At 40.0% G+C, this 22,865-nt stretch overlaps 1 protein-coding gene across 1 annotated transcript in view; it reads left to right on the forward strand.

Moving 5' to 3' along the window:
* The first annotated feature begins 1,943 nt into the window (after positions 1–1,943).
* The window catches only part of LOC118405520 (titin-like), a 37,008-nt gene continuing 16,086 nt past the window's right edge, over positions 1,944–22,865 (forward strand). The window contains exons 1-4 of the mRNA XM_035805023.1: positions 1,944–2,094; positions 12,664–12,805; positions 21,504–21,664; positions 22,431–22,518. Coding sequence (XP_035660916.1) covers positions 2,043–2,094; positions 12,664–12,805; positions 21,504–21,664; positions 22,431–22,518 — 443 coding nt within the window. The 5' untranslated portion in view covers positions 1,944–2,042. The remainder of the gene's footprint in view (positions 2,095–12,663; positions 12,806–21,503; positions 21,665–22,430; positions 22,519–22,865) is intronic.

Genomic DNA, 22,865 nt, shown 5'->3' on the forward strand with positions numbered 1-22,865 from the left:
CCTTACGTAGACTATGTTTTCAATTTGATTTCCAGTTCCAGATCTGAAAACCAACAAATTCTGATGGTATGCCCTTGCACTGACACCATATTATGTACATTATCAAATCATATAATATCCATGCATCCTGATTCAGTAGAATTGAGCACGATATGATGTACATTTTGTAACTCTGTTTTCACGTTCATCTTTTAGATGAAATGTTTTCTTAAGATCCGCAAACCAACAAATTAAGATGGTCTGTCCTAATACTGAAATCATCATAGAATGGAAATATATATTTTCCATCCATCCTAAAATAGGGCACAATATGATGCACATTTTGTAACTGTTTTCACGTTTATTGTTTGGATCGGCATTTTTTTCTTTAGATCCGCTAACCAACAAATTAAGATAGTTTGTGCTAATACTGACATCAAATTATGTATATTATAGAAACATATAATCTCCATTCTTTCTGATTTTAAATTAGTAAAATTGGGCACAATATAATGTACACTTTGTAACTGTTACATTACTCTGTTTTCAAGTTGATCTTTTAGATCAGCATTTAATTCTTTCAGAAATGCAAACCAACAAATTAAGATGGATTGTCCTAATACTGACATCATATTATGCATCAGTAAAATTGGACATGATATGAAGTACATATTGCATCTCTGTTTTCACACAAATCATTTAGAACAGCATCATTTCTGCTATAGATCCGCAAACCAACAAATTAACTCGACATGCCCCTACTATACTGTCATCGTAATTTGTACATCATATAGGGACATCACATCTCCACCCTCCTGACTCAGTAACAAGCTGTACACACATAGCACACAGGGCTGGAGTGTGTAAGGGACCAGGTTAGGGGAATGCCCTTATCATTTTACCGTATGGAAAGAACATTCCAGTTCAGTGCCCGGCTGATAACTCCTGAGGGAGAGGATAAGACGGGGTTATAAATAGCACCGACGAGCCGCGCCGGTATTGACTCTACCCGAGGTGTGAAGGAGACGTCCTCCTTATAAACACAGAGTTCCTCCCGCAGGGAGTTTTCCTTGAGGAGACTGAGAAGGTACTTTCACTTTCACAAAGGATTGGGCTGTGAAAAAGGGAAAGTGATGGAAAAGACTTTCTCCTACTGGATCTTCAAGATGCACCTGCCAACGCGTCTTTAAGGATCTGTGTTCTAACTTCAAGTCTGCATCAAGGAGGAGTTGCAATCCAGATAGGGAAGGAATTCTGAAGACGCCAATTGTCAGAACCCTGGAGCAGTTCCTTAAGAATTTCCTTGAAGACTCTGAAGCAGACACATGACGTCTTAAGGTCATTACCAGTATCAGTCCGGGCGGATTTCCGACGGATAAAAAAAGCGTCGTCCCGGCGATGCCTTATCGCTGGCATCAACCTTCAGAAAACCAGCCGGGATGTTTTTGAGCCCCTCATGCCGTCACACTGAGCCATCGCGAGATCTGCTCCGGCCATTTCTGCAGCCTCTCATCCACCAACCGCTTTGTAACCTCACTCCTCTGGTCTATCAATCCGTCACAAGTTGTGTGGACAACCCTGCGTATCAAACATCGAGTCTTGCAGCCGCCCATCCACCAACAGCTTTGTAACATCCCTCCTCTAGTCCACATATCCATCACAAGTTGTGTGGACGACTGTACATATCACAGATCGAGTCTTGCAGCCGCCCATCCACCAACAGCTTTGTAACATCCCTCCTCTAGTCCACATATCCGTCACAAGTTGTGTGAACGACTGTACATATCACAGATCGGGTCCTGCAACCGCCCATCCACCAACAGCTTTGTAACATCCCTGCTCCAGTCTATCAATCCATCACAAGTTGTGTGAACGACCCTGCGTTTTGCGGCCTTCAGTATTACGGTTGTATCCGGCAGTTTCAAAACCCGCCTGGCTATTCAGTAACCACTCATTGGATCAGTGTAGTCGGTTGTTTCGCCGTTCCAGTTCTGCCTCTCCGTAGTCCAGCCTTTGCTGATGTTTGATCGGTGTTAGTCAAGCGGTTTGAGGCCTGTGGAAGGATGACATGTTTCCTGAGCTGCTGTATTCACCCTGGGGGCAGGGACTCGTACGGTAAGTCTGCGTGGGGCGATGGTGCGTTATGTCGTGTTGCTAGAGTTTCATTAATTAATTTAGCACCTAAATCACTAAATTAATTTAGCATCTAAATCACATCCTACTCAAATTGTACTTAGAATCACTAGGAGATGTACCCTATTCACCTTGACCTGTACTTACCTTGTTAGAAAGCAAAAACGTACAATAAAGGTCTTCACTCATTCATTCATTATAGACAGATGGAGCATGCATTTTACTGTAAGATTCAACATTTTGTCCTAAGGATAGGAAGTACAATTCCTATATGATGTTGAGCTCAGGCAAAGGTGCTAAATGTTTTTGTTGTTGATGGTGGGTTATGTCGTGTCACTAGACTTGGTCTAGAGTTTTATTTCAGAAGGATCCTGTATTTTTCTGCTAGATGCAACATTTTGTCCTAAAGATAGGAAATATAATTCCTATATGATGTTGATCTCAACAGGCTCCAAAGATACTAAATGTTTTTGTTGATGGTGGGTTATGTCGTGTCACTAGTTTAGAGTTTCATTTCAGATGGAGCCTGCATTTTTCTGTTAGATGCAACACTAAAGATAGGAAGTACAATTCCTATGTCATGTTGAGCGCAGGCAAAGATACTAAATGTTTTTCATTGATGCTGGGTTATATATGTCATGTCACGAATTTGATTAATGACAGAAGAAGCCTGCTTTTTACTGTAAAATGCAACATTTTATCCTAGTCAGTAGTAGTAGTAGTAGTATCCAGTTCTAAAGATAGGAAATACAATTCCTATGTCATCTTGAGCTCTGGCAAAGATACTAAATGTTTTCATTGATGGTGGATTATGTCGTGTCACTTAGTTTGATCAACGACATATGGAGCCAGATATTTACAGTAAAATGTTAGAACATTTTGTTCTAAAACTAGGATGTATTTCCTATATTGGCATAGATGTAGAAATATAACGTACATCCTAGGCAATGATACTAAATGTTTTTGGTTGATAATAAACCCATCATGTCATGTCACTTGGGTTTGATCAGTGACATATGGAGCCTGCTTTTTACCATAAAATGCAACATTTCATCGTAAAGCTAGGATGTACATTTATTATTTTGGCAAAGATGTTACAATAGGAATATAATGTGCATCCTAGGCAAAGATGATCCATGTTTTTGCTGATGGTGGGTTGTGTAAGGAGTAGGACTTGATAAATGCAGTGAGATTTCATTTGTGTTACATCTCATTACTTTGGGAGGTAAGATGTTTCAGAAGTAATCACTATGTAACTGTGCGTACCCCAGTAATGTGTTTAGCCAAGGAGAGAGAATAATCTATGTATGGTTCAGGTTACTCATATGGCACAAATCTCTCGAGATGACGGAGGGTTATGTCTTGCCTGTAGAGCGTGATTCAGACAGATTTTCAATTTTGTCTTCATCTATTTTACACACTCAGGGTAAAGCCCCAGGATGCACGCCTTAGATGTGGGAATGTGGGGATCAAAAATATAATAATAATCTGTACTGCATGTTCACGCCCGTAGGCTAAATGCACAAATGACCACAATGGATGAAAATGAGAAAAAAAATTATGTATACAGTAAACTCGACTAATGGAAAATGATCAAAATTATCATGATAAAGCAGGAAAGAGGATCCTATTGGCCCCTCTATTGAAATTGTTCAACTTACAGTACATTTTCGAAGGGGATCTTTTCAAAAACATGATCTAAAAGTATATACATGTACATAAATATACTAAGATATGAAAAGGTGCTCAAAAACAGGGAATGTCTTATGACAGTACTTTGAAATAAAAAATTTGTATCTGTGATAAGGTGCTTAAAGGATTGGGGATTATGTACCAGGACCTAAGGACTGCCATATGTAAAGCTAGTATTACATGGTACTTTGTTCAGCCAAGGAGAGAGAATTAACGCTGTATGTTTTCAGTGACATATGGTACAAAGCTAGGGTGCTGTGTGACAGTGAGTTGAGCTTGATTCACAATAGACTGAGACAGATTTGTACTTTTCCTTTTTTGTTGACTGTTCTTGTCTTTATAAACAATTTGAAGATAATTGTCATAACTCATTACTGTTGCGTCCCTAAATTCGGCATTTATTGTTTTGTGTAACTGGGCCCATTGAAAATCAATACGACAGCATTGAGTGGCCACCCATGTGTCTGAAACTTCAATAAAAGATTAAACAAAAGACAACACTACATGCAAGTCCTGAATTGTATGATTTGCTTAGTACATACAATAGATACATTGTACATAGTTTACATACAATATCAGTTCAATTTCACATCTATTTGGATACTCAATTATTCCATAAATTCCCCTGCAGTCTTCAGAGTTATTGTTATGGGATGGCATCCAAAACGTCCCTCTTTAGTGAATTCATCCAGTCACTTGTGTTCATTTTGTACTGCAATACTACAATAATATTTTACCTGTGTGAATGTCTAACCTTTGCCAAAGTATTTGGTATTAAACATCTCTGACAGAGCTTACTTGTGCCTTTCAAAGTGTTAGAGGGCACCTTGGATTATGCCACGGATGTTCCTTACATGAACACACAGCTCGTGTTACGGACTCTTGTGCTGAACCCAGTAGTTATGACGGGCTTACAGGGCCTACATGTATAATACAGTGTGTCACCTTTATCTGAGGGTAACCTACTGTATATTAGTTGTGCGTAAAAAAAAACGTATGTAGGGATGTGAAGTCGACGGACAGTGGTTTCAAATCGGAACATTTTGAAAATATTGCAAATTTGAAACCACTGTCAGCAGACTTAATACTCCTAAATGTGCTATTTTTAAGACAACGAATAAAGGTCACCCCACGGATAAAGGTGACCCAGTGTTATATGTACAGTGTACAGTAGCTGTGTCAGGAGGTCGATGCTTAAACATGAATGTTGTTACATTTGATGGAGTCAGAAGAATTGCCTTTTTTTACTCCCGTTGATGTCTCTTTGCTTCATAGACTGTACCAGGGTTATAGCCAGCCTGAAATAATTTTCTGTCCCCTCGATTTTGAATACGATCGAGTGCGCAAGGCGCCAGACGTTGCAACATTTCTAGGGTGGTACGGGCGCATGCACCCCCAGAAAATTTTGGAATCTAGACCCTCTGAGAAACAAAATTTCCTTCATTTTGAGGATACATTTTACTGGTAGACTAAGCTGTTCAATGGCATCTGTTTTGGTGAAAAATTACACAAGGGAGACAGTTTTATTATATCTTTTCATAACGATTTTTGTCCGTCACAGAGGATGGAATGGTCAAAATTTTTTTCCGTCCCCAGCTGCAAAATTCCTACAAAGGACGGAAGGACGGGTGCTGGCTACAACCCTGCACTGTACCCATGTCTTGTTGCCACTCACTGACAGGTAATTGGTATTATAATATTTGTTTATGACAGTGATAAGTGTCAATGGCTGAATTACAAGATGGCAAAGTCTGATAAATGCAGAGCCTTTAGCTGCATCCCTCATTCCATCTTGACAGAATATGACCCCCAAAAAAATATAAAACCTGTCTTGAAGCCTCTATAGTGTATGCTTGAAGACCACCTGGCCAATGTCGCCACTTTTTGGTGGTGCCTTAGACATTCGTCGATGTAGGTTAGACATCCAGGTAATAAGATACGCCAAAAAGTAGTTACTCAAGCTACTGCCTTAGACATTATTTTTTAACAGATGTATTCATTTAAGAATCCTGTCTGTATATAGTGACCAACTGCCCACACAGACCAACTTTCATTGGTGCCCTGAACGTCATTTAGCTGTAATCGCTATTCTGTCATTTTGAACGGCTGAATATTAATAATCGGCATGCCTAATATTTCAGACAATTAAGATTTAATTAGATCACACCAGCACTGGTTTTGCCAACTGTCCACATATTAGACCTGATTCTATAGCCTATCTCTGATCAGTGGTCTTTTTCAAGGGGCTTTTGACTTTTACAGAATCTGATCTTGTTGTATATTTCAACATTTCACTAATGGAACCATCTAAACTACTGCTTAAAAAGATATCAAGTGTACTTTAGTACCAGGCTTGGCAGAAACTGAATGAACACTGGGTTTTGCAACTTGTCCACATAGATTAGTTTCTACAGGTTCCCCAAGTGGTGTTCTTCAATGGACACTTCTGACTGTAACAGTTGTAAAGTCCAACATTTCACTAATGGAACTACCCATGCTTGTACTTAAAAAGATATCAAGTTGCACTTTAGTACCAGGCTGTTCAGAACCCAGAGGACCTGAATGAAGATAAGATAATGTAACCTGTTCTAACACTATCTCCTGAATCTAAATGTCTGACAATAACAGCCGACATTTAGATGAGGGAGATAAATGAAATGTTAGAACAGATGATTATCTTGGATTCATGGTTTGAATCATCGCCCTACTTTTCTCCTGTAGTGAAGAAGGTTTTCTGCTTGACTGACTTGACTTTATTCAGATCCACTTTTAGCTTACAACATTATGTTACCAGCTATTCTTCCAGTGGTCTACATAAAATACATTAATACACGCACAACATTACATACATACAAACATAATATGTACATTGCAAACTATACAGCTGAGAGAAAAAACAATTTCATTTAGTAACTGTGTTCCAGTGGCAAGCCATTCGGTAGAGGAAGCGCTTCCTTTCTGCATTGGTCCTAGGTTTTGACAGTTTGATGCAGTTTGTTGTTGTTGACCGAGTTTGGCAACGACTGTTGGTTGACTGGAATGTGAGTTGGTTGTACAATGTTTTTGGTAGTCGTGCGTGCACTATCCTGCTGGCCAGTTTCATCCATGGCAAAAGCAATATTATAATTCATTACAAAAATGTAATTCTCGTATTTGTGAAAAATGCTTGATAGGAAGAAAATTCAACATGAAAACAGAGTTTGTACCAATTGTATCGGATTCCACAATTTGAAGGAGTCCTCTTAATAAAATTTTGCACAAAAAATGTCAATCAATTCTTTGTTGAAGCCTGTTCATGTAAGAAAGGTACCAGGTACTTTTTTTAAAACTGCTAACCATGATTTAAGGCTATCTGGGACTGCCTCAGGAAAATGACTGTGCATTTTACAATTCTATCATCAAAATGGATATCTTTATGGATGTATGATTAGATAGCACGTCAACCGATGATGATGATGATGATGATGATAAGATAGCAGCTTTATACTAAATTATAGTTCTGATGATGACATAGCGGTATAATCTTTTGTTACTATTCCTGGCCATGCTAATACATTTCCTCGGTGGCCAGGCACTTTTGAAGTAAAAATTCAGCAAGAGTACAAGATGAAAACAGAAGGCTGGGTGGAAAACTAAATGAACCAGGCTATAACCCAGAAGGCTTAAGTCCCAATTGCACCAGTGCCCGTAAGAGAGGTATGTAGTCTAACTAGACTAGGCTCCAAAGCCACAAATTTGTCCCGGTGGACTGTCGAATACCAGAGGTACCCCTTGGTGTTCCCCACGGGTAGGTCATGGCCTATATTTGTTACCGGGTCCGGGTTCATTTTAAGTCCGGCTAAAATTCAACCCCGTGCCCGGCTGGGCCCAAAAATACCTTGGGAGCTGCAAAGTTTCCCACAGGGCCAGGTAGAAGTCAGGCCTCCTTTTTCAATAAGGACCTAAGCCTTAAACTGTACAGACTTTCTAGTCTCCAAGCAGATTCCCAGTGTAAGTATCAAAGCCGGCCAAGGAGTATAGCCGCCGAGAGTCAATCTGTCGCCTACCGGAATACAGAACCTCCGGTCGCAAACACACACCCAGGCCGGCTACACTCCTCTGGCAGCTTTTGATACAATCTTTTGCTACCGTAGGATCTGACTGGAGATTACAGAGTTTCCCAACAGACTCTGTTTTCATGTTGGTTCCAAGAACCAAGGAATTACCTTGTCGCTGCCTAAAGAGCACCCCCTGCGGGCTTATTCCCCCTGACTGAGCTGTAAGTGACAGTCTGCGTGGGTAATTCATGGGGCCACGTGGGTTTTATCTACGCTTCCCACGTGGGTTATTTGTGGTGCCCACGCAGGTAAACACGTGTCGGTGTAAGATAGGGGGGTGTCGCATTAAGTGGCTTTGCTGCGTGACAATGATGAACAACACTAAAATCACAGCTGGGCTACAGCAATGCTGGAAACTGATGCATTGGATATTTATTCAGAGTAACTGCAGACTGAAACATTTCTTGAACTTCAGACTGAAACATTTCTTGAACTTCAGACTGAAACATTTCTTGAACTTCAGACTGAAACATTTCTGAACTAAAAATTAAGAAGACAAAATTTTTTTTTTGGGGGGGGGGGGCTAGGATTAAAATAGTGTGTATAACGCAAACTCCGCTATCCGGAGCTGGTAGGACGGGCCTGAGAAGCGAGATTAAATCAGGCTAGCATTAAAATACCATGGTCAAAAAAACATACTATCTCTTTGCTGCAAAATGTAGTTCGTACATTCAGTCAGAATATTTCCATCCCCCAACATTGTAAGTTGTTAAATGAAATAAATTTTAAACTTCTCTGCAAAAACTTTATCAATCAGTATTTCAAGCCTTGAGACCCACAACCGAAGCAAATTTTGAAGTAAAGCTTAACTTAGCTATAATAGAGGACCCAGACTTTTGTTACTGCTTGCAAAGTGTACGGGCTATATATATCTACTACCAAACAACCATGACAAATACCATGTCCAGAATAGATAGAAGAAGAAGAACTTTATTGCACGACAACTGTAGAGGATACAGTGTTTGGCAACTTGAACATACAATACATACAGAACAGAACACTACATGAGTTACTAGTATCTAAAAATCTAACAGACTAATCTATTTTACACATGGTATAATATTTACAATCAGGCTATCATTATGTGCTGGTTCATGATAGTATAATATCGTCACGTTTTTTATATGAGTTATATATAAATTGACCGACATAGGCAGATATATCAGCAGGACATGATAGTAACATATTGAACATTTCTGTCTTGGTAGGTGGTAACATAGTATCAGATTTGCATTTAATAGACTGTAACATTTTTTGTCTCTCTCTATCATAAGTTGGACAATCCATTATAAAGTGGGATTCATTTTCAATATTATCATGGCATGTTGGACACAGTCTCTCACTGGCTGGTGTGTTGTGATGTCTACCCTTTTCGATTTGTAGGGAGTGGGCACTAATTCTTAGTTTCGTAATGATATTTCTAAAGGATTTGTTTTGAACAGTTGAAAGGTAATTTTCAAGACAGAAATCTTTTTTGATTCTGCAATAAGTACTAAGTTTGCTTAGACTTCTTATTTCTTGTCTCCAGCCAGAGAGAAATGTGTCTATCAGGCGGTTTTTGAATAAATTTCCAAACTGATTGGCATTCACCGCAGGGTTGAGCCAAACAGTTTGGAAACCGTGTCTACATAACATGTCTTGTACATGGACAGCCCAGTCTTGTTGTAGCTGAACAGAAGTATTGTAAGCTTTCTTTACGAGTCTGTCATTTGGGAGACTATGTAATCTAAGCCAATATTTTATCAACTGTGTTTGTGAATCAATGTATAGAGGAAAAACTCCAAGCTCACCCCTGACCGCGGCGTTAATAGAGCTTTTGGGAATGCCGAGAGTAATTTTGCAATAGTTCAATAGTACAAACTCTAAATCCGCAATTTCATAGGATACTGTTGGTTGCTGTAGTGTTACGTTTTGTCTGTTAAGTACGTTTGATTGATAGATAATGTTTAGTTTGTCACTGTATTTTTGAAATCGAACAAGGACAGGGCGCGGTGTGGAGGTGTCTGATGTTTTGCCGATACGAGAAGCTCTGAGGATGTGAATTTCTGATCCCAGTGTCGTACTGAGGATCCTAGCTATTGAATCTCTGGTATTCTCATTTTGACTTTCTTCTATACCATGGAATATAAGGTCTCTACCTTGAGCGTTAGTTCCAAGAACTTCACCACAGTATAGAAGAATTGGTTTGATACAACTGTTGAATAGGTCAAGTGCTAGTCGAATGGATGGATTGAAATTTGTGGATAAAAGTGATTTTAGTTTAAAGGAAGCCCGAAGAGCTTTCAATCTTAGCTGTTTGTTGGCGCGGTTAAATGAACCTGAGGGGGTTAGATCGACTCCTAGGTATGTATAAGAAGTTGTAATATCAATTGTGCGGCCTTGTATTTTATATGTAGAATGTTGACTGTTTGTCCGTCCATTTTTTGTGAATATCATTACTTTAGTTTTCTTTTCATTTATTGATAATTTCCAAATGGAGCAAAATTGGTCAAGTGTTCTTAGACATTCCTTCAGGCCTGATTCAGATTTTGATAGAAGAACGAGATCATCTGCCCAGAATAAGCTGTTGATGGGTGTGTCTTGTAGAATGAGAGGATCAGACGCTCGTGAATTTAATATGTTAGGAAGATCGTTTAGATATAAATTAAAGAGGAGGGGGCTAAGGTTACACCCTTGTCGCACCCCACATGATGATTGAAAGTATGGTGATAGGCCATTTGGTGTTTTTACGCAATATCTTACGTTAGAGTACATTGATTTAATGATTTTGAAGAAGTTCCCCCCTATACCTGATGACAAAAGTTTGTAAAATAAACCGTTCCGCCACACAGAATCAAACGCCTTGCGGAAATCAACGAAACAAGCATATAGTTTACCTGCAGGTTTGGAGATTTGTTGGTCAATCAGTGTTTTAAGCACAAAAACATTATCGCTTGTTCTAAAGTTTTTTCTGAATCCAGATTGGAAAGGGGACAATAAGTTTTCGCTTTCTAAGTAATTTTGCAGTCTTTTGTTTAAGATGAATGTGAATAATTTGCCAACACAGCTGGATACAAAAGTTAGATTTTCTGCTGCAGTCCCAAGAAAAGCTGCCAGGGGCTTCAAATCTAGCCATCTCTTCAATTTGTCAAAACCTAACCACATTCTAAATATCATAGCTTCCCAATCTTAGCTTCTTGAGTTATGCTGTACAACTTTAACACAAAAGCTGTTGCAAAGTACATGTATACCGCTTATAACAGTTTCAAATATACTGTAAAATTTAATGCATTTAAGTTCGTGGGGATTTTATTTCAGAGTAGCGAGAAAAAGGACTTTTTGCGGTGGTTTTAAGTTTGCGGTAGCACCATGCACTGTTACAGTAGTCTCTTACTGTCATGGAAAAATGTTAGCGGTGGTTTCAAGTTCGCGGTGAAGTGGCTACCATGAACATTAAACCACCACAAACATTTCTGCATTTACAAAATGTACAGTACTAGAAAAAACATCACCTTCATGTCAAGGTACATGTAATTTAACTTAGACACACTGAATACCCTTGCCACGGCCGTGGGTGAAATGTGATTTGCATTCCGTCCGCAGCTCATGGAATGTAATTCTGGCTTATGCTTCACATTTCTTTTCACTTGTCTGATCGAAACGGAATCCCGCTGAGGGAAGGAAAGAAAAGAAACGGCAGGGCTTCGTCTGACAGACGTGCTCGCAATTCTTCACTTTCAGGCCATCCTAGGTCAATATTCGGGTTCCAGGATTTAAAATGGCTGAACAAGAACATAAACATAAACATAGAGACTGAGGGGAAAGTTTTATCTGACAAGCCAAGTTCAGGGAAGGGAAGAAAATGAACGGCAGGGCTTCGTCTGACAGACGTGCTTGCAGTTCTTCACTTTCAGGCTACGTCAGGGCAATTTGTTGGTTCTAACTGATTCTAAGGGCTATCAACATTACAACACATACATGTACAGGGACTGAGGAGGAAGTCTGTACCATGATTTTTTTGCTTAGAGGGGTAGAAGGAATGATTGGTTCAGTCTGTAAAAAGAACTTCAATATATATCAACATATGTCTGCAATTTGCTAATAAAATACATCTTATAGACTCAAGAGAAAGTTTGTCCATGATATAGAGTATTACCTTTACCTTTAAGGTACACACAGGATTAAATTTTCAGGAAAAAAAATCAGATGCAATTATGGTCCTCAAGTTTTCGTCAAAGCCCTCTATTTTTATCTGGACCACTTGCGAGAATTAAAATGGCTAAGAACCAATGAAGAAATGTTCTCACCTTGTATGTACAGATTTCTAAGGGCTTAGAGCTGGTATTTGCAACTTAATCTGATGGTATAATTAAAATCCATTCATAGGCTGTGGTTTCTGACAGGCTGAATTCCAGTTTATCTCAATGTTTCTAAACATTGCGATTAACAACATCACATTGTTGTCACAAACACACACTCTATCCCACTCTGTGTATTGTCAAACCAGTCTGAGTTGACCACACAAGCCCCTGAACTAAATCAGTGGCCATAGCTTAGACAGCCTGCAGTCAGAGATTTAGTCTGGTTCCAACCATTAATATTGCTGTCTAATGACAAGACTGTCGGGATCCCAGACCAACACGAAGAGGGTGTTCCCATCAAGACTTATGTTTTTGCAATGACTCCCTTGGAAATCAGTTACCAAAATTAACTACCCATGGAAAAGATTCCTTTCACTAGAAATAGTTTTTGTTTGTTTACTAGTTGTTGTTGTTTACACCAGATGTGCCAGACCCCCCGAGCGGCAAGCCGCGCGTCTCCAACATCACCCATGACTCTCTGACGCTGTCGTGGCAGGAAGTCCCCCGCAAACCCGCAGCCGGCATCACAGCTTACATCGTCGAGATATGGAAGGCAAGCGAAAGGTCAGACATAGTTACTTCATCCTCCTAACGCCCCGTCCCCAACGGCATTAGCCTATGGGGCCCTGCTATCTCATGCCCTATCAGCGGTTATTATGATTGTCGCCACAAACCAGCTGTCAACCAATCAGAAATAGGCTTTTCTTGGGCTAATTGTTGTTGCAAGCTGTCTCGCAAAGGCTGCTGGGAAGCTACCAGCCAATCATGTTACGTATTACATGGCTCCATCCTCCTACGCCCGATCCCCAACGGCTGACTGCCCATGGCTGCCCAGGAGCTAGGAGACAGCCGTTCCTACTCGCCTCTCTAGTTGTTTCAGTGGTTTCCACACCGACCCTGCTGAGTAACAGTCCCATTGAGTTTCAATTGTAACAAATATTTCATAAATGTTCCTACCTTCAACCTGTCCAGTAGTATAAAGAAGACCAAAACAACCTTTCATAAAGAGTTATGGGGGTAAGAACAAATTTGCCATTAACTGTAGAAATGTTATACACCAAATCAACCTGATCAAGCCCAGATTAATGTTCCATCAGTAGTAGGTAAGGTAAGTAGTTTAAAGAAGACAAAAACAACTTTCGATAAAGAGTTATGCGTGTATGAATAACTTTGCTGTTAACTGTAGCTGTTATCCACCAAATCAACCTGATCCAGCCCAGATTAATGCAGACTGCAGCAGATATTGCCCTCTCAGCCACAATGGGAATAATTCCCCGCATCGTTTGCTCCATCATTTGTTTGATATCGACAGTCAAACCTCCCACACGGACGTGCACACGCACATCAAGCAATCAGACCTCTCCATTAAAAAACAGTAATCGCTAGTTTGGAGGCACGGTGGGACTTAGTTCTAAACTGGGAGGATCACATGTCTGATTGCAGCAGGGGTGGTTAAAGACCGGAGGGATCGCGGCACTAAACGGTTCATTATTGCATCGTTTCATCTCTGATTACAGGAGAGGCTGCACTGATCTGTATTCTGGGTTTTACCACGACTTTTCAAATAAAAAGTTAGCAAGAGGTCGAGATGGAAAGAAAGGCATGACATGAAATACAGTCCAAATTTACTAAGAACACTGCTGAGTCAGTGAGCAAGTGATATTTCCAGCTCTTAAAGGGAATATCTCCAAGCCAAGAACTCACAGTGCATTAACAGAACACTTTTTCAATACTCTATATCAGTAGCATCTCCATAGAGAACTGTCTTCTCACACTCTACACAGCTCCAAGCACACATAATTCAAGATCTCATAGCGCAGCAACAAAACTCATTCAATTTGCCAATAAATACTCTTACTACTTTTAATTAGTAGCCTCTCTATAATATAAAACTGTCTTGAAGTTCTAAAATTCTAGGCAGCTCCAGCAGACACACATAACTCAAGAACTGATGAGTGTATCGACATAACGCACTGTCAATTCTCTAGTCCATATCAGTAGCATCTTCAGAGAGATCTGTCTCCTCTAACTCTAAACTTAGCAGCTCCAACCACACATAACCCAATAGCTCACAGTACATCTACAGAACTCATTGTCAATACTATAGATCTATATCAGTATCATCTCCAAAGAGAGCTGTCTTTTTACACGCTTAACAGCTCCAAGCACACATAACTCAAGAACTCATAGTGCATCACCAAAGCACATTGTCAATACTCTATATCAGTAGCATCTCCACAGAGAGCTGTCTTCTTACACTCTAAACAGCTCCAAGCACACATAACTCAAGAACTTATAGTGCATCAACAAAGCTCACTGTCAAATTACTATAGATCTATATCAGTAGCATCTCCATTAGAGAGCTGTCTTCTCAAATTGTAAACAGCTCCAAGCACACATAACTCAAGAACTCACCGTGCAGTCAACAAAGCACATTGTCAATACTCCATATCAGTAGCTTCACCACAGAGAACTGTCTTCTCAAGTTGTAAATAGCTCCAAGCACACATAACTCAAGAACTCATAGCACATCAACAAAGCACATTGTCAATACTCCATATCAGTAGCATCTCCATATATAGAGAGCTGTCTACTCAACCTCTAAACACTCAGCTACAAACACACATAACTCAAGAACTCATAGTGTACCATACCAACAAGACACATTGTCAATACTCTATATCTATATCAGTAGCATCACCATAGAGAAATGTCTTCTCACACTCTAAACATCAGCTCCAAGCACACGTAACTCAATATTTATAACTCATAGCACATCAACAAAGCACACTGTCAATACTATAGATCTATATCAGTAGCATCTCCATAGGGAACTGTCTTCTCCCACTCTAAACAGCTCCAAGCACACATACTCAAGAACTAAATAAACTGATGTATCGACAAAACTTTGTCAATACTCTTTTATGAGTGACATCTCCATGGAGATAAATAAATAGATGGAGAGCTGTCTTCTCCCACTCTAAACAGCTCCAAGCACACATAACTCATCAGCCTCATCTGGCAGAGCTCCAACAATATAAAGCACAGAACTGTCATTATCTGGTGTGAGATCTCAGTACCAACCAATCGAAGTTTGCACCCTGCATTTTAAGCGCCTGAAAGCCTATAAATCATTATTGATCACACAACGTGAACACAGAAAGGGCCAAACCGACTCATTTCCGTGTTCCTCTGACATTTTAAAGTGAAAATGTGCCAAGCAGAAAATCTATTTTCATATCAATATTGATCACAGCATGTCAACACAAGAAAGCCAAACTGGTTATAGATCAAAACTTTATCTGGCTGCAACATCTATCAAACTTTTTCCCTGCACTTTCAGCATCTTCAACACAATAATTCAGTATTGATTACCTAAGTATGAAAGCTACTAGCATGGAGAATTCGAGCATCGATTTTAACATGAAGACTACAAACTCTCGGGCACCCTGTACATTTTTAGCTGCACAAGCAAATTGCCCTGTGTTATACCTTAACTGTACATGTATTTTATATGAATATAATGTAAAGTTTTCATGTAGTACTACATAGTATTACTTGACGATGGGAGGACAACATTTAAAAATGTGTTTGAATGTCATACTTTGATGAGGGTTAGAATTAGACATACAGGTGGCACTGACGAAAGATAAAAGATGTTATCTGAAACGTCTGACTGTTTCCAAAATCATATCCAGTTGTTTGTGAGTATTGCTGTTTGGTGTAACCTATTTGAACTGTATCAATGGGACCAGAAATCGTGTGGCCGTGGCCGCGTTGGACAGGTGGCCGCTAAGCCTATTTCTTAATCATTACGAATCCAAGGGACCGAAAAAAAGTGGCCACTATGGCCAGGTGGCTGCTATGCAAAGGTGGCCGCTAATACAGGTTTGACTGTATCAAGTAAGTATCTAAATGTATCCTTCAAAACAGTGACATGCAACTAGTCTTAATAACCCACTGCCAGACAGCTCAGTTGAAGTACTCATTATCAAATATAGATGGGACACACAGGCAATCAGCTCCATACAAAGCTGAAGCACTTCGATGGATCTCAGCCAAATGTAAAGTAACAAATGGGCTCATCAGTGCTTGCAGCTATCCTGTGGGTCTATTAGCTGCTCAAATGATGCTATATGTTATATCTTAATTGTATCTGTACATATCGACTTCATGGTATTCAGATAATGTTAGATAGATGTGTGTATGGGAGAACTGTTGCACAGTGGATGAATGTAAACCATTGCCATGAGAGTCATTATCAACAGGTAATGTTAGAATTCAACTCATCAAAATTAGTCCCCTGAAGTCTAAGCATCTCCAACCTTAACAACTCAAATGAATAGCAGAATTATGCAACAGTAACAATTTCTTTTTAGAGGTAAACAATGAAAGTTCAAGCACTAAAACTAAATGTCTGTGAAACAGTACAAATACACCCATTAGTACTCAGGCACCCAGTGTGAATGCCATCCAGTGTGACAGTGACTGTGAATGTTTGAGTTGTCCGTAGATGACAGTTTGATGTGTAATCATTATATGTTAGTGTGCTTGTTGTACGCCCTTAGTGCTTTCTGCGAAGCTACTGTCCAACACTGAGAAATGTTGGAGTGCTGATTACCATAAGGGCATTGACACTGACTGGTCCCAAGGTCTCAGAATAAAATTTCAGAGTCTCGAAATAAAATTCTGGTTAGGCCACAACATTTTTATTTGTTGGTTCTCGGATTTAAAAAAAGATAAAAATGTGCTAAACCTAAAAAACATAATCATTGAAAACAAACTGGAAGCCCAGGTTTATGCCTTGTTGCACTCAAAATACAGTGATATTCAAGTTAAGACATTGGAGTACATGTAGTAGCCTTATGTTTATTTTTCACAAGGAGTTTCTGGGAATTCCGTTTCGTTCAAATAGAACAAATCACAGTAAGGGATTTTGAAACATTATGAGAAAATTTGGTGGAGGTGTCTTAGCACTTGACCTGTGTGCATTTCTAAGTTTATAACATCACCAAGTTTATTTGTTTTTCAAACATTCTTAAGGTGCAATTATTGATGCCTGCGCAGCCAGCAGTCCAACATTATGGGTGCTCTATCTTTACCCTATTTTTGGTCCGGATCTTTGAGTATTCATTTCACAAATTGCGCAATACAGGGTCTAAAAATATGCCTGGTGAGTCGTATATACCAGCTGTCCTGTGGTCTGTGTGCTAAATCACTGCGGGATAGGGCTGGGGTTACTGAGCCACTGACACTGGGGGTATTTAGGACATTGTGAGGGCTGAAATACAGGACGCCAGACTAAATTATTGTTATGACACCCCTATGTTCGGACTCCTCTATATTGTGCATGTTCCGACACCCATATTATGTACAATGCCATAGACAATATTCTTACACCCCTATGTTACAAAACCCCAGGCCTATATATGTTCTAGATCTGTATAACCAAAACAAACCAAAAACAATTCCTATGTGTTGAAATTTCCAACACCTCTATGTTTCGACACCCCCATGTTCCGATATCCCATACCCATAGTATGTTCCGACACCCCTATGTTCTGACACCCCTATGTTCTGACACCCCTATATGTACTCAGATGATACCCTTATGTTCTGATGCCCCTAGTATGTTCCCAAACCTCTATGTTCCAGCACCTCTATATTTCCATGCAGTACTTAATTCCAAGTCAAAGTTTGTGCACTTGTTATTTATCAACAATTGTATCAGGTACAATGTCCTATGTTCCTCTACATAGGAAACATAGGAAACATGTTATAACATGAGGTGGATATGTCATAGGGTTGGTGAAGGTGTATGCTTGCAGTTGTCAAAGCCTTTCTGTATTAAAACTGTTACAAATTATTACTAAAGTGACCAGTGTTATATGCCTGGTTTCTTCCAGGCTTCTAACTTTGAGGCAAATTGATTTGGTAGAGAAACCATACAAGAAACTGTCAGTAATGTCCTGCTGCTTTACAGATACATGATGTGTTCTTAGACTATTGATTGCTTTTATCTATTCCTGGAACTTCCTTTTTGAGACAAAAATCTCACAGATCGAATTTTCAACAACCACTGTCGCCTTCTTTAGGATCGATACTGACCGATCACCTCAGAACGTAAACTCGCAAGAGTTACAGACACGTCATCTCACGGATGACGTCATCGGCAATTGGTTAAACATGTCAGCAAGTTTATAACGCCCACTGTCTCTGTTCAGTGATTTTGGATTGCCCTGATCTATATGACATCCCATACTCTTCTTACAAAGTAGTCCTGTTCAGTTTCCAGTATAATCATTCTAACTTTGTCCAGTGAGACATGATTCAATGTGAATGTGGATTAAAACTTTGACCTGTGTTACACCTTAGTGTTGGAGGAAAGTTAATGAGCATTGTACAATCATCACTAGCAACACAGATGAGTTTCCATGACAGTATGATTGTCCGTGTGTTTGGGGTCCCTTGTAGAAACTGATTCCCTCTAGCTGTGACACATGAACTTGCGCATCGCTCCCTGCCAGGCTAAGTCATATATTAAGGCCTGTTATCAGATGGCCTGTCCACTGTGTGCTCCAGGAGGGTCTGCATGGGGGGTTCTGACCATGATTTACACTGAATTCAGAGGAACCCCTATGTATAACGCTAAATCAAGAAAGGCAATTACGCTAAATTTCGTTGCCTCTTTACGAATTACGTAGATAAGATGGTTTTCCCTACAAATTACGCGGAAAAAAATAGGCTTCCTACAACGTAAAAGAGCATGCAGACCCTCCTCCAGTGTGGGGCAGTACCAGGGCTATATTAGGCACCCAGCGGGACCGCACCAGTCATCCTACATATGTACTGATACGCTACGTCGCAGATAGGGCGGGACGTACCACTTCAAGGGTCACGGGGTGATCCAGCACTTTTTTATCCCCACACCGAAGTGGAGATGAGGTTCTATAAACTTAAATCAAAGAAGACATTGCATATGCTGAAGTTGAATCGCAACTTGAGATACTAAAAAAAACTATGACGTTGTATAATTCTTACACAGAATAAGACGTCTTAATCTGTTGATTCTTAAAAAGAACCCCCCTCCTTCTGAGCGATAGTGGACCTCCCCCAGACAGACTACTGTCAGATTTGGTTGAATCCGTTCCCATCAAGTTCAGAGATGTGTTTCATATGAAGGGCGGATCCACCCAGCTGTAAATCACAGGATTTGTTCTGTCACACTTCTACAAGTAAGCTAATTACATTAACTTCCTTATTCCATTGGATATATTATTTTGCTTGCCATGTTGTGATGCTACCTGTTTGTGGATGCCTCTGTGGCCAGAAATTCTGAACGGAGGTTCAGTTTCAGAAACACGATCCACTTTCCCTACATACGTCCAAGGTCATAAACTGTCACAGGGACTAGGGAGTCATTTGTGAATCTGTTCCCTCAAGTTTGTAGAAACAGCACATTATCTATTTTTTTTCAGAAAGTTCTGTAATTTTCGATAAAGAAGATATTTCTTTCTACTTAAAAAACGTAATTGACAGGATCCTAAATGCTAAGTTTGCTAACAAATTATACCATATTTTAGAAGGTCTTGGATGTAAATCTTAATAGTATGAAAATTTAAAATGCAATGTGATTTAGAGAAAGTTAAGACATATCATTAAGACGCACTTGCCAAGGTAAATTCTATATTATGCTTAGTTTTGTCTTAATAAACTTTACTTTTGTTTTAAAAATGATGAGTGACTATATGTAGATCGATCGATCGACTACAACTTGCTAGCTGCCATGCTAGATAGAAACGCATGGTCAGACATTGTTAATGGCACCTCATATGAGGATGAACTGAACTGAACTGATATGTACATTGATTTTACTTGACTTGATAATGTATCTAAGAGAAAGGTCGGCCGCCCAAACACAACTAAGAAACTCATTGAGGCCGAACCAGGGCTGGAGGGGCAAGGGCTACTCTCTGCGATGAAAGACAAGCAGTTCTGGAGGACTAACTTTGTCTGCTCCACCTCACACGAGAATGAATGATGATGATGATGATGATAATGTATTTACTTACATTTGTGTGTATTCTAAAGACTAAGTATGAGATGTAGATTATACCTCTACCAATTTACCTTCACCTCTTCCCTCAGGGCCTGCATGCAGACCAATTTGAGCTTCTCCGGAATGAACAAAGCACCATGCAAAAATTTCCTTTTGTTGTGTCCATTAAGTATTGCTAATCTTTTGGTGGTAACATATACTGAAACTTGATTTAAAGTTCTCAGCATGCATGCAGTCAATTACAGCTGCCTTTAACTAAATCTGTGGAGTTCACTGGTTCATCTGCAAATCTTAATAATATTATAATGTAGTTTGTAAATTGTGATTTGTGTCATTAGATTACAAGAGAAGCCTTCAGCATACCAGGGAAACATCTGTCTGAACTGAACCTGAAAACGTATAATTAATGTTCCAAAACTTACCTTCCATCTGACAGTCCTGGCTTGTTCCCTTGTCTTCCCCCTGGATGGAAATATGATGAGTCAAATGACGACTTCTGGACTGATTGTGAAGTTAAGAAGCTCAGGACAGGATAGTTCACAGTTACTGTAACATGCTTCTGTGTAAGATTTCTCGGGTAGACGCAACCTGAAGATGCAGTTTCTCTCTTATCCTCTTCTCTTCCTTCAACACAACAAAGAACTGGTCTGAGTCAATGGCGTTTGGTATGAACTGTAAACTAAAGATCCTCAAGCTTGTTTTTTGTTATTGGATGGGCCGACTACTCACTCTTTGCAGCCAGGGGCTAAATTCCGAGGAACTTACGATAGGCGGGGCTAAATCGCAAGGGTCTGGAGCGAGCTGCCATTCGGCGCCACTCAGGTGACCTCAATAGGACTGTCGCAAGTGTCTGGAGCGAGCTGCCATTCGGCGCCACTCAGGTGACCTCAATACGACAGTATGAACCTCTTGACAAAGACTTAGAGGAAACTAAAAGTCCTCTTGTCTTCCCTCCAAACGATGGCAGTCTAAGTCTTCTGAACTAAACAGTTTCTCTGTATGTCATAATCCTTAAAACTTGTCTTGTCCTCTTGTCTTCCCTCTAGACGATCTCGGCCTAAGTCTTTTGAAGAACTAAACAGTGAAGTACCTCAGGACAAGATGCTGTTTTTGGTGGTTTATCTTTGTCCGACATCCGACAGGAGAATCCATCTTATTGTAATAATCCTTAAAACTTTTCTTGTCCTCTTGTCTTCCCTGCAGACGATGGCGGTCTGAGTCGATCGTGTTTGGGACAAACTACACGGTAAAGAACCTACAGCCGATGTCTGGGTACATGTTCCGTGTGCGCGCCAAGAACGCGTACGGCGCCAGCGAACCCGGCGAAGTCACGGATCCCGTCGTCACCAAGGAGAAGAAGACAGGTAGGCAAGACGTCTTGGCTGGAAGATGAAATATTGTCAGTGATCATCTGTGTTCAATGTAACACACCAGCTTCTGTATCTGTATGTATATTGCCAGTATCTGTATCTGTATCTGTATCTATATAGCCGGTATAACCGCCCTTCGGCGTAGCACACCAGCTAAAAATTCACGGGTCTCAGTGGCAAGTGTGCAGATGTTGACACACTGGCAACACCAAATCCGTAGGTGTTTTTGGCACCTTTAGACAGATTAGCCGTGAGGCTCGGTGGGCGTCACTCCACCGTCATGGGGGCAGGGGCATGGCGAGTATTGAACTCAGGACCTACTGATTCTGATTCCAACGCTCTAGCCGTTGCGCCACGCAGACACCCGGTCGGGCTGATACCTTGGGTGATACGGAATACACCGTGTTGTATTCTATATGTATATTGCCAGTAGAACAAGTATTTGAATCAATCCAAGGCATGACTATTTCTTGTTCTTGCCTGAGCTGGTTTAAAATACTTAGTTTTTGGTATATCTAACAGTTTATTTGATAGTCATTTCATACATCATAACTGATGGTAGATAACATCATTTTTTAACCTCATTGATGACATGTTATAAGGATTATATCTATTTCCTTGGTTCTTGAAAATTTCTGGCAAAATTGAGCAAGCAATCAAGATAAAAACAGACTGCACACGGAGAAAACTTAGGACTATATCTTCACACCTTAAAACTTTCCTTCAGACTCTGACCTGACCTCTGACCTTTGTTCTTTAGATAGCGACCTCCCCTTCAATCCCAGGCAGGTCAAAGTTCGTAAGGACATTGTGGAGAGGTTTTATGATGTCAACGAGGTCGTTGGAAGGTGAGTGACAAACCAACTTGTTCTCTATCTGATTCTTCTTACCTAAGATTTAACATCTAACTCAATGGCACAAAATTAAGGTTCCATACCATTGAATCAACTTAAGATCAATAGTTTGTCTCTCAGATCTAGATAGAGGTGATCTGATGATTGATGATTTGATCAGTTGATAGAAGGATTGATTAATTTTTCAGTGATTTATTGATCAATTACTTAACTACTTGATCAATTGATTAACTGACTAATGGACACTGATAGATCTACTGATTCATTAATTCTGCAGAAGAAGGTTTGCTATGTTACAGGTATCATTGATTAATTAATTGATTTGTTGATTGATTAGTTGA

Source organism: Branchiostoma floridae, chromosome 18 (assembly GCF_000003815.2).
Source record: "Branchiostoma floridae strain S238N-H82 chromosome 18, Bfl_VNyyK, whole genome shotgun sequence".
Lineage (NCBI taxonomy): Eukaryota > Metazoa > Chordata > Leptocardii > Amphioxiformes > Branchiostomatidae > Branchiostoma > Branchiostoma floridae.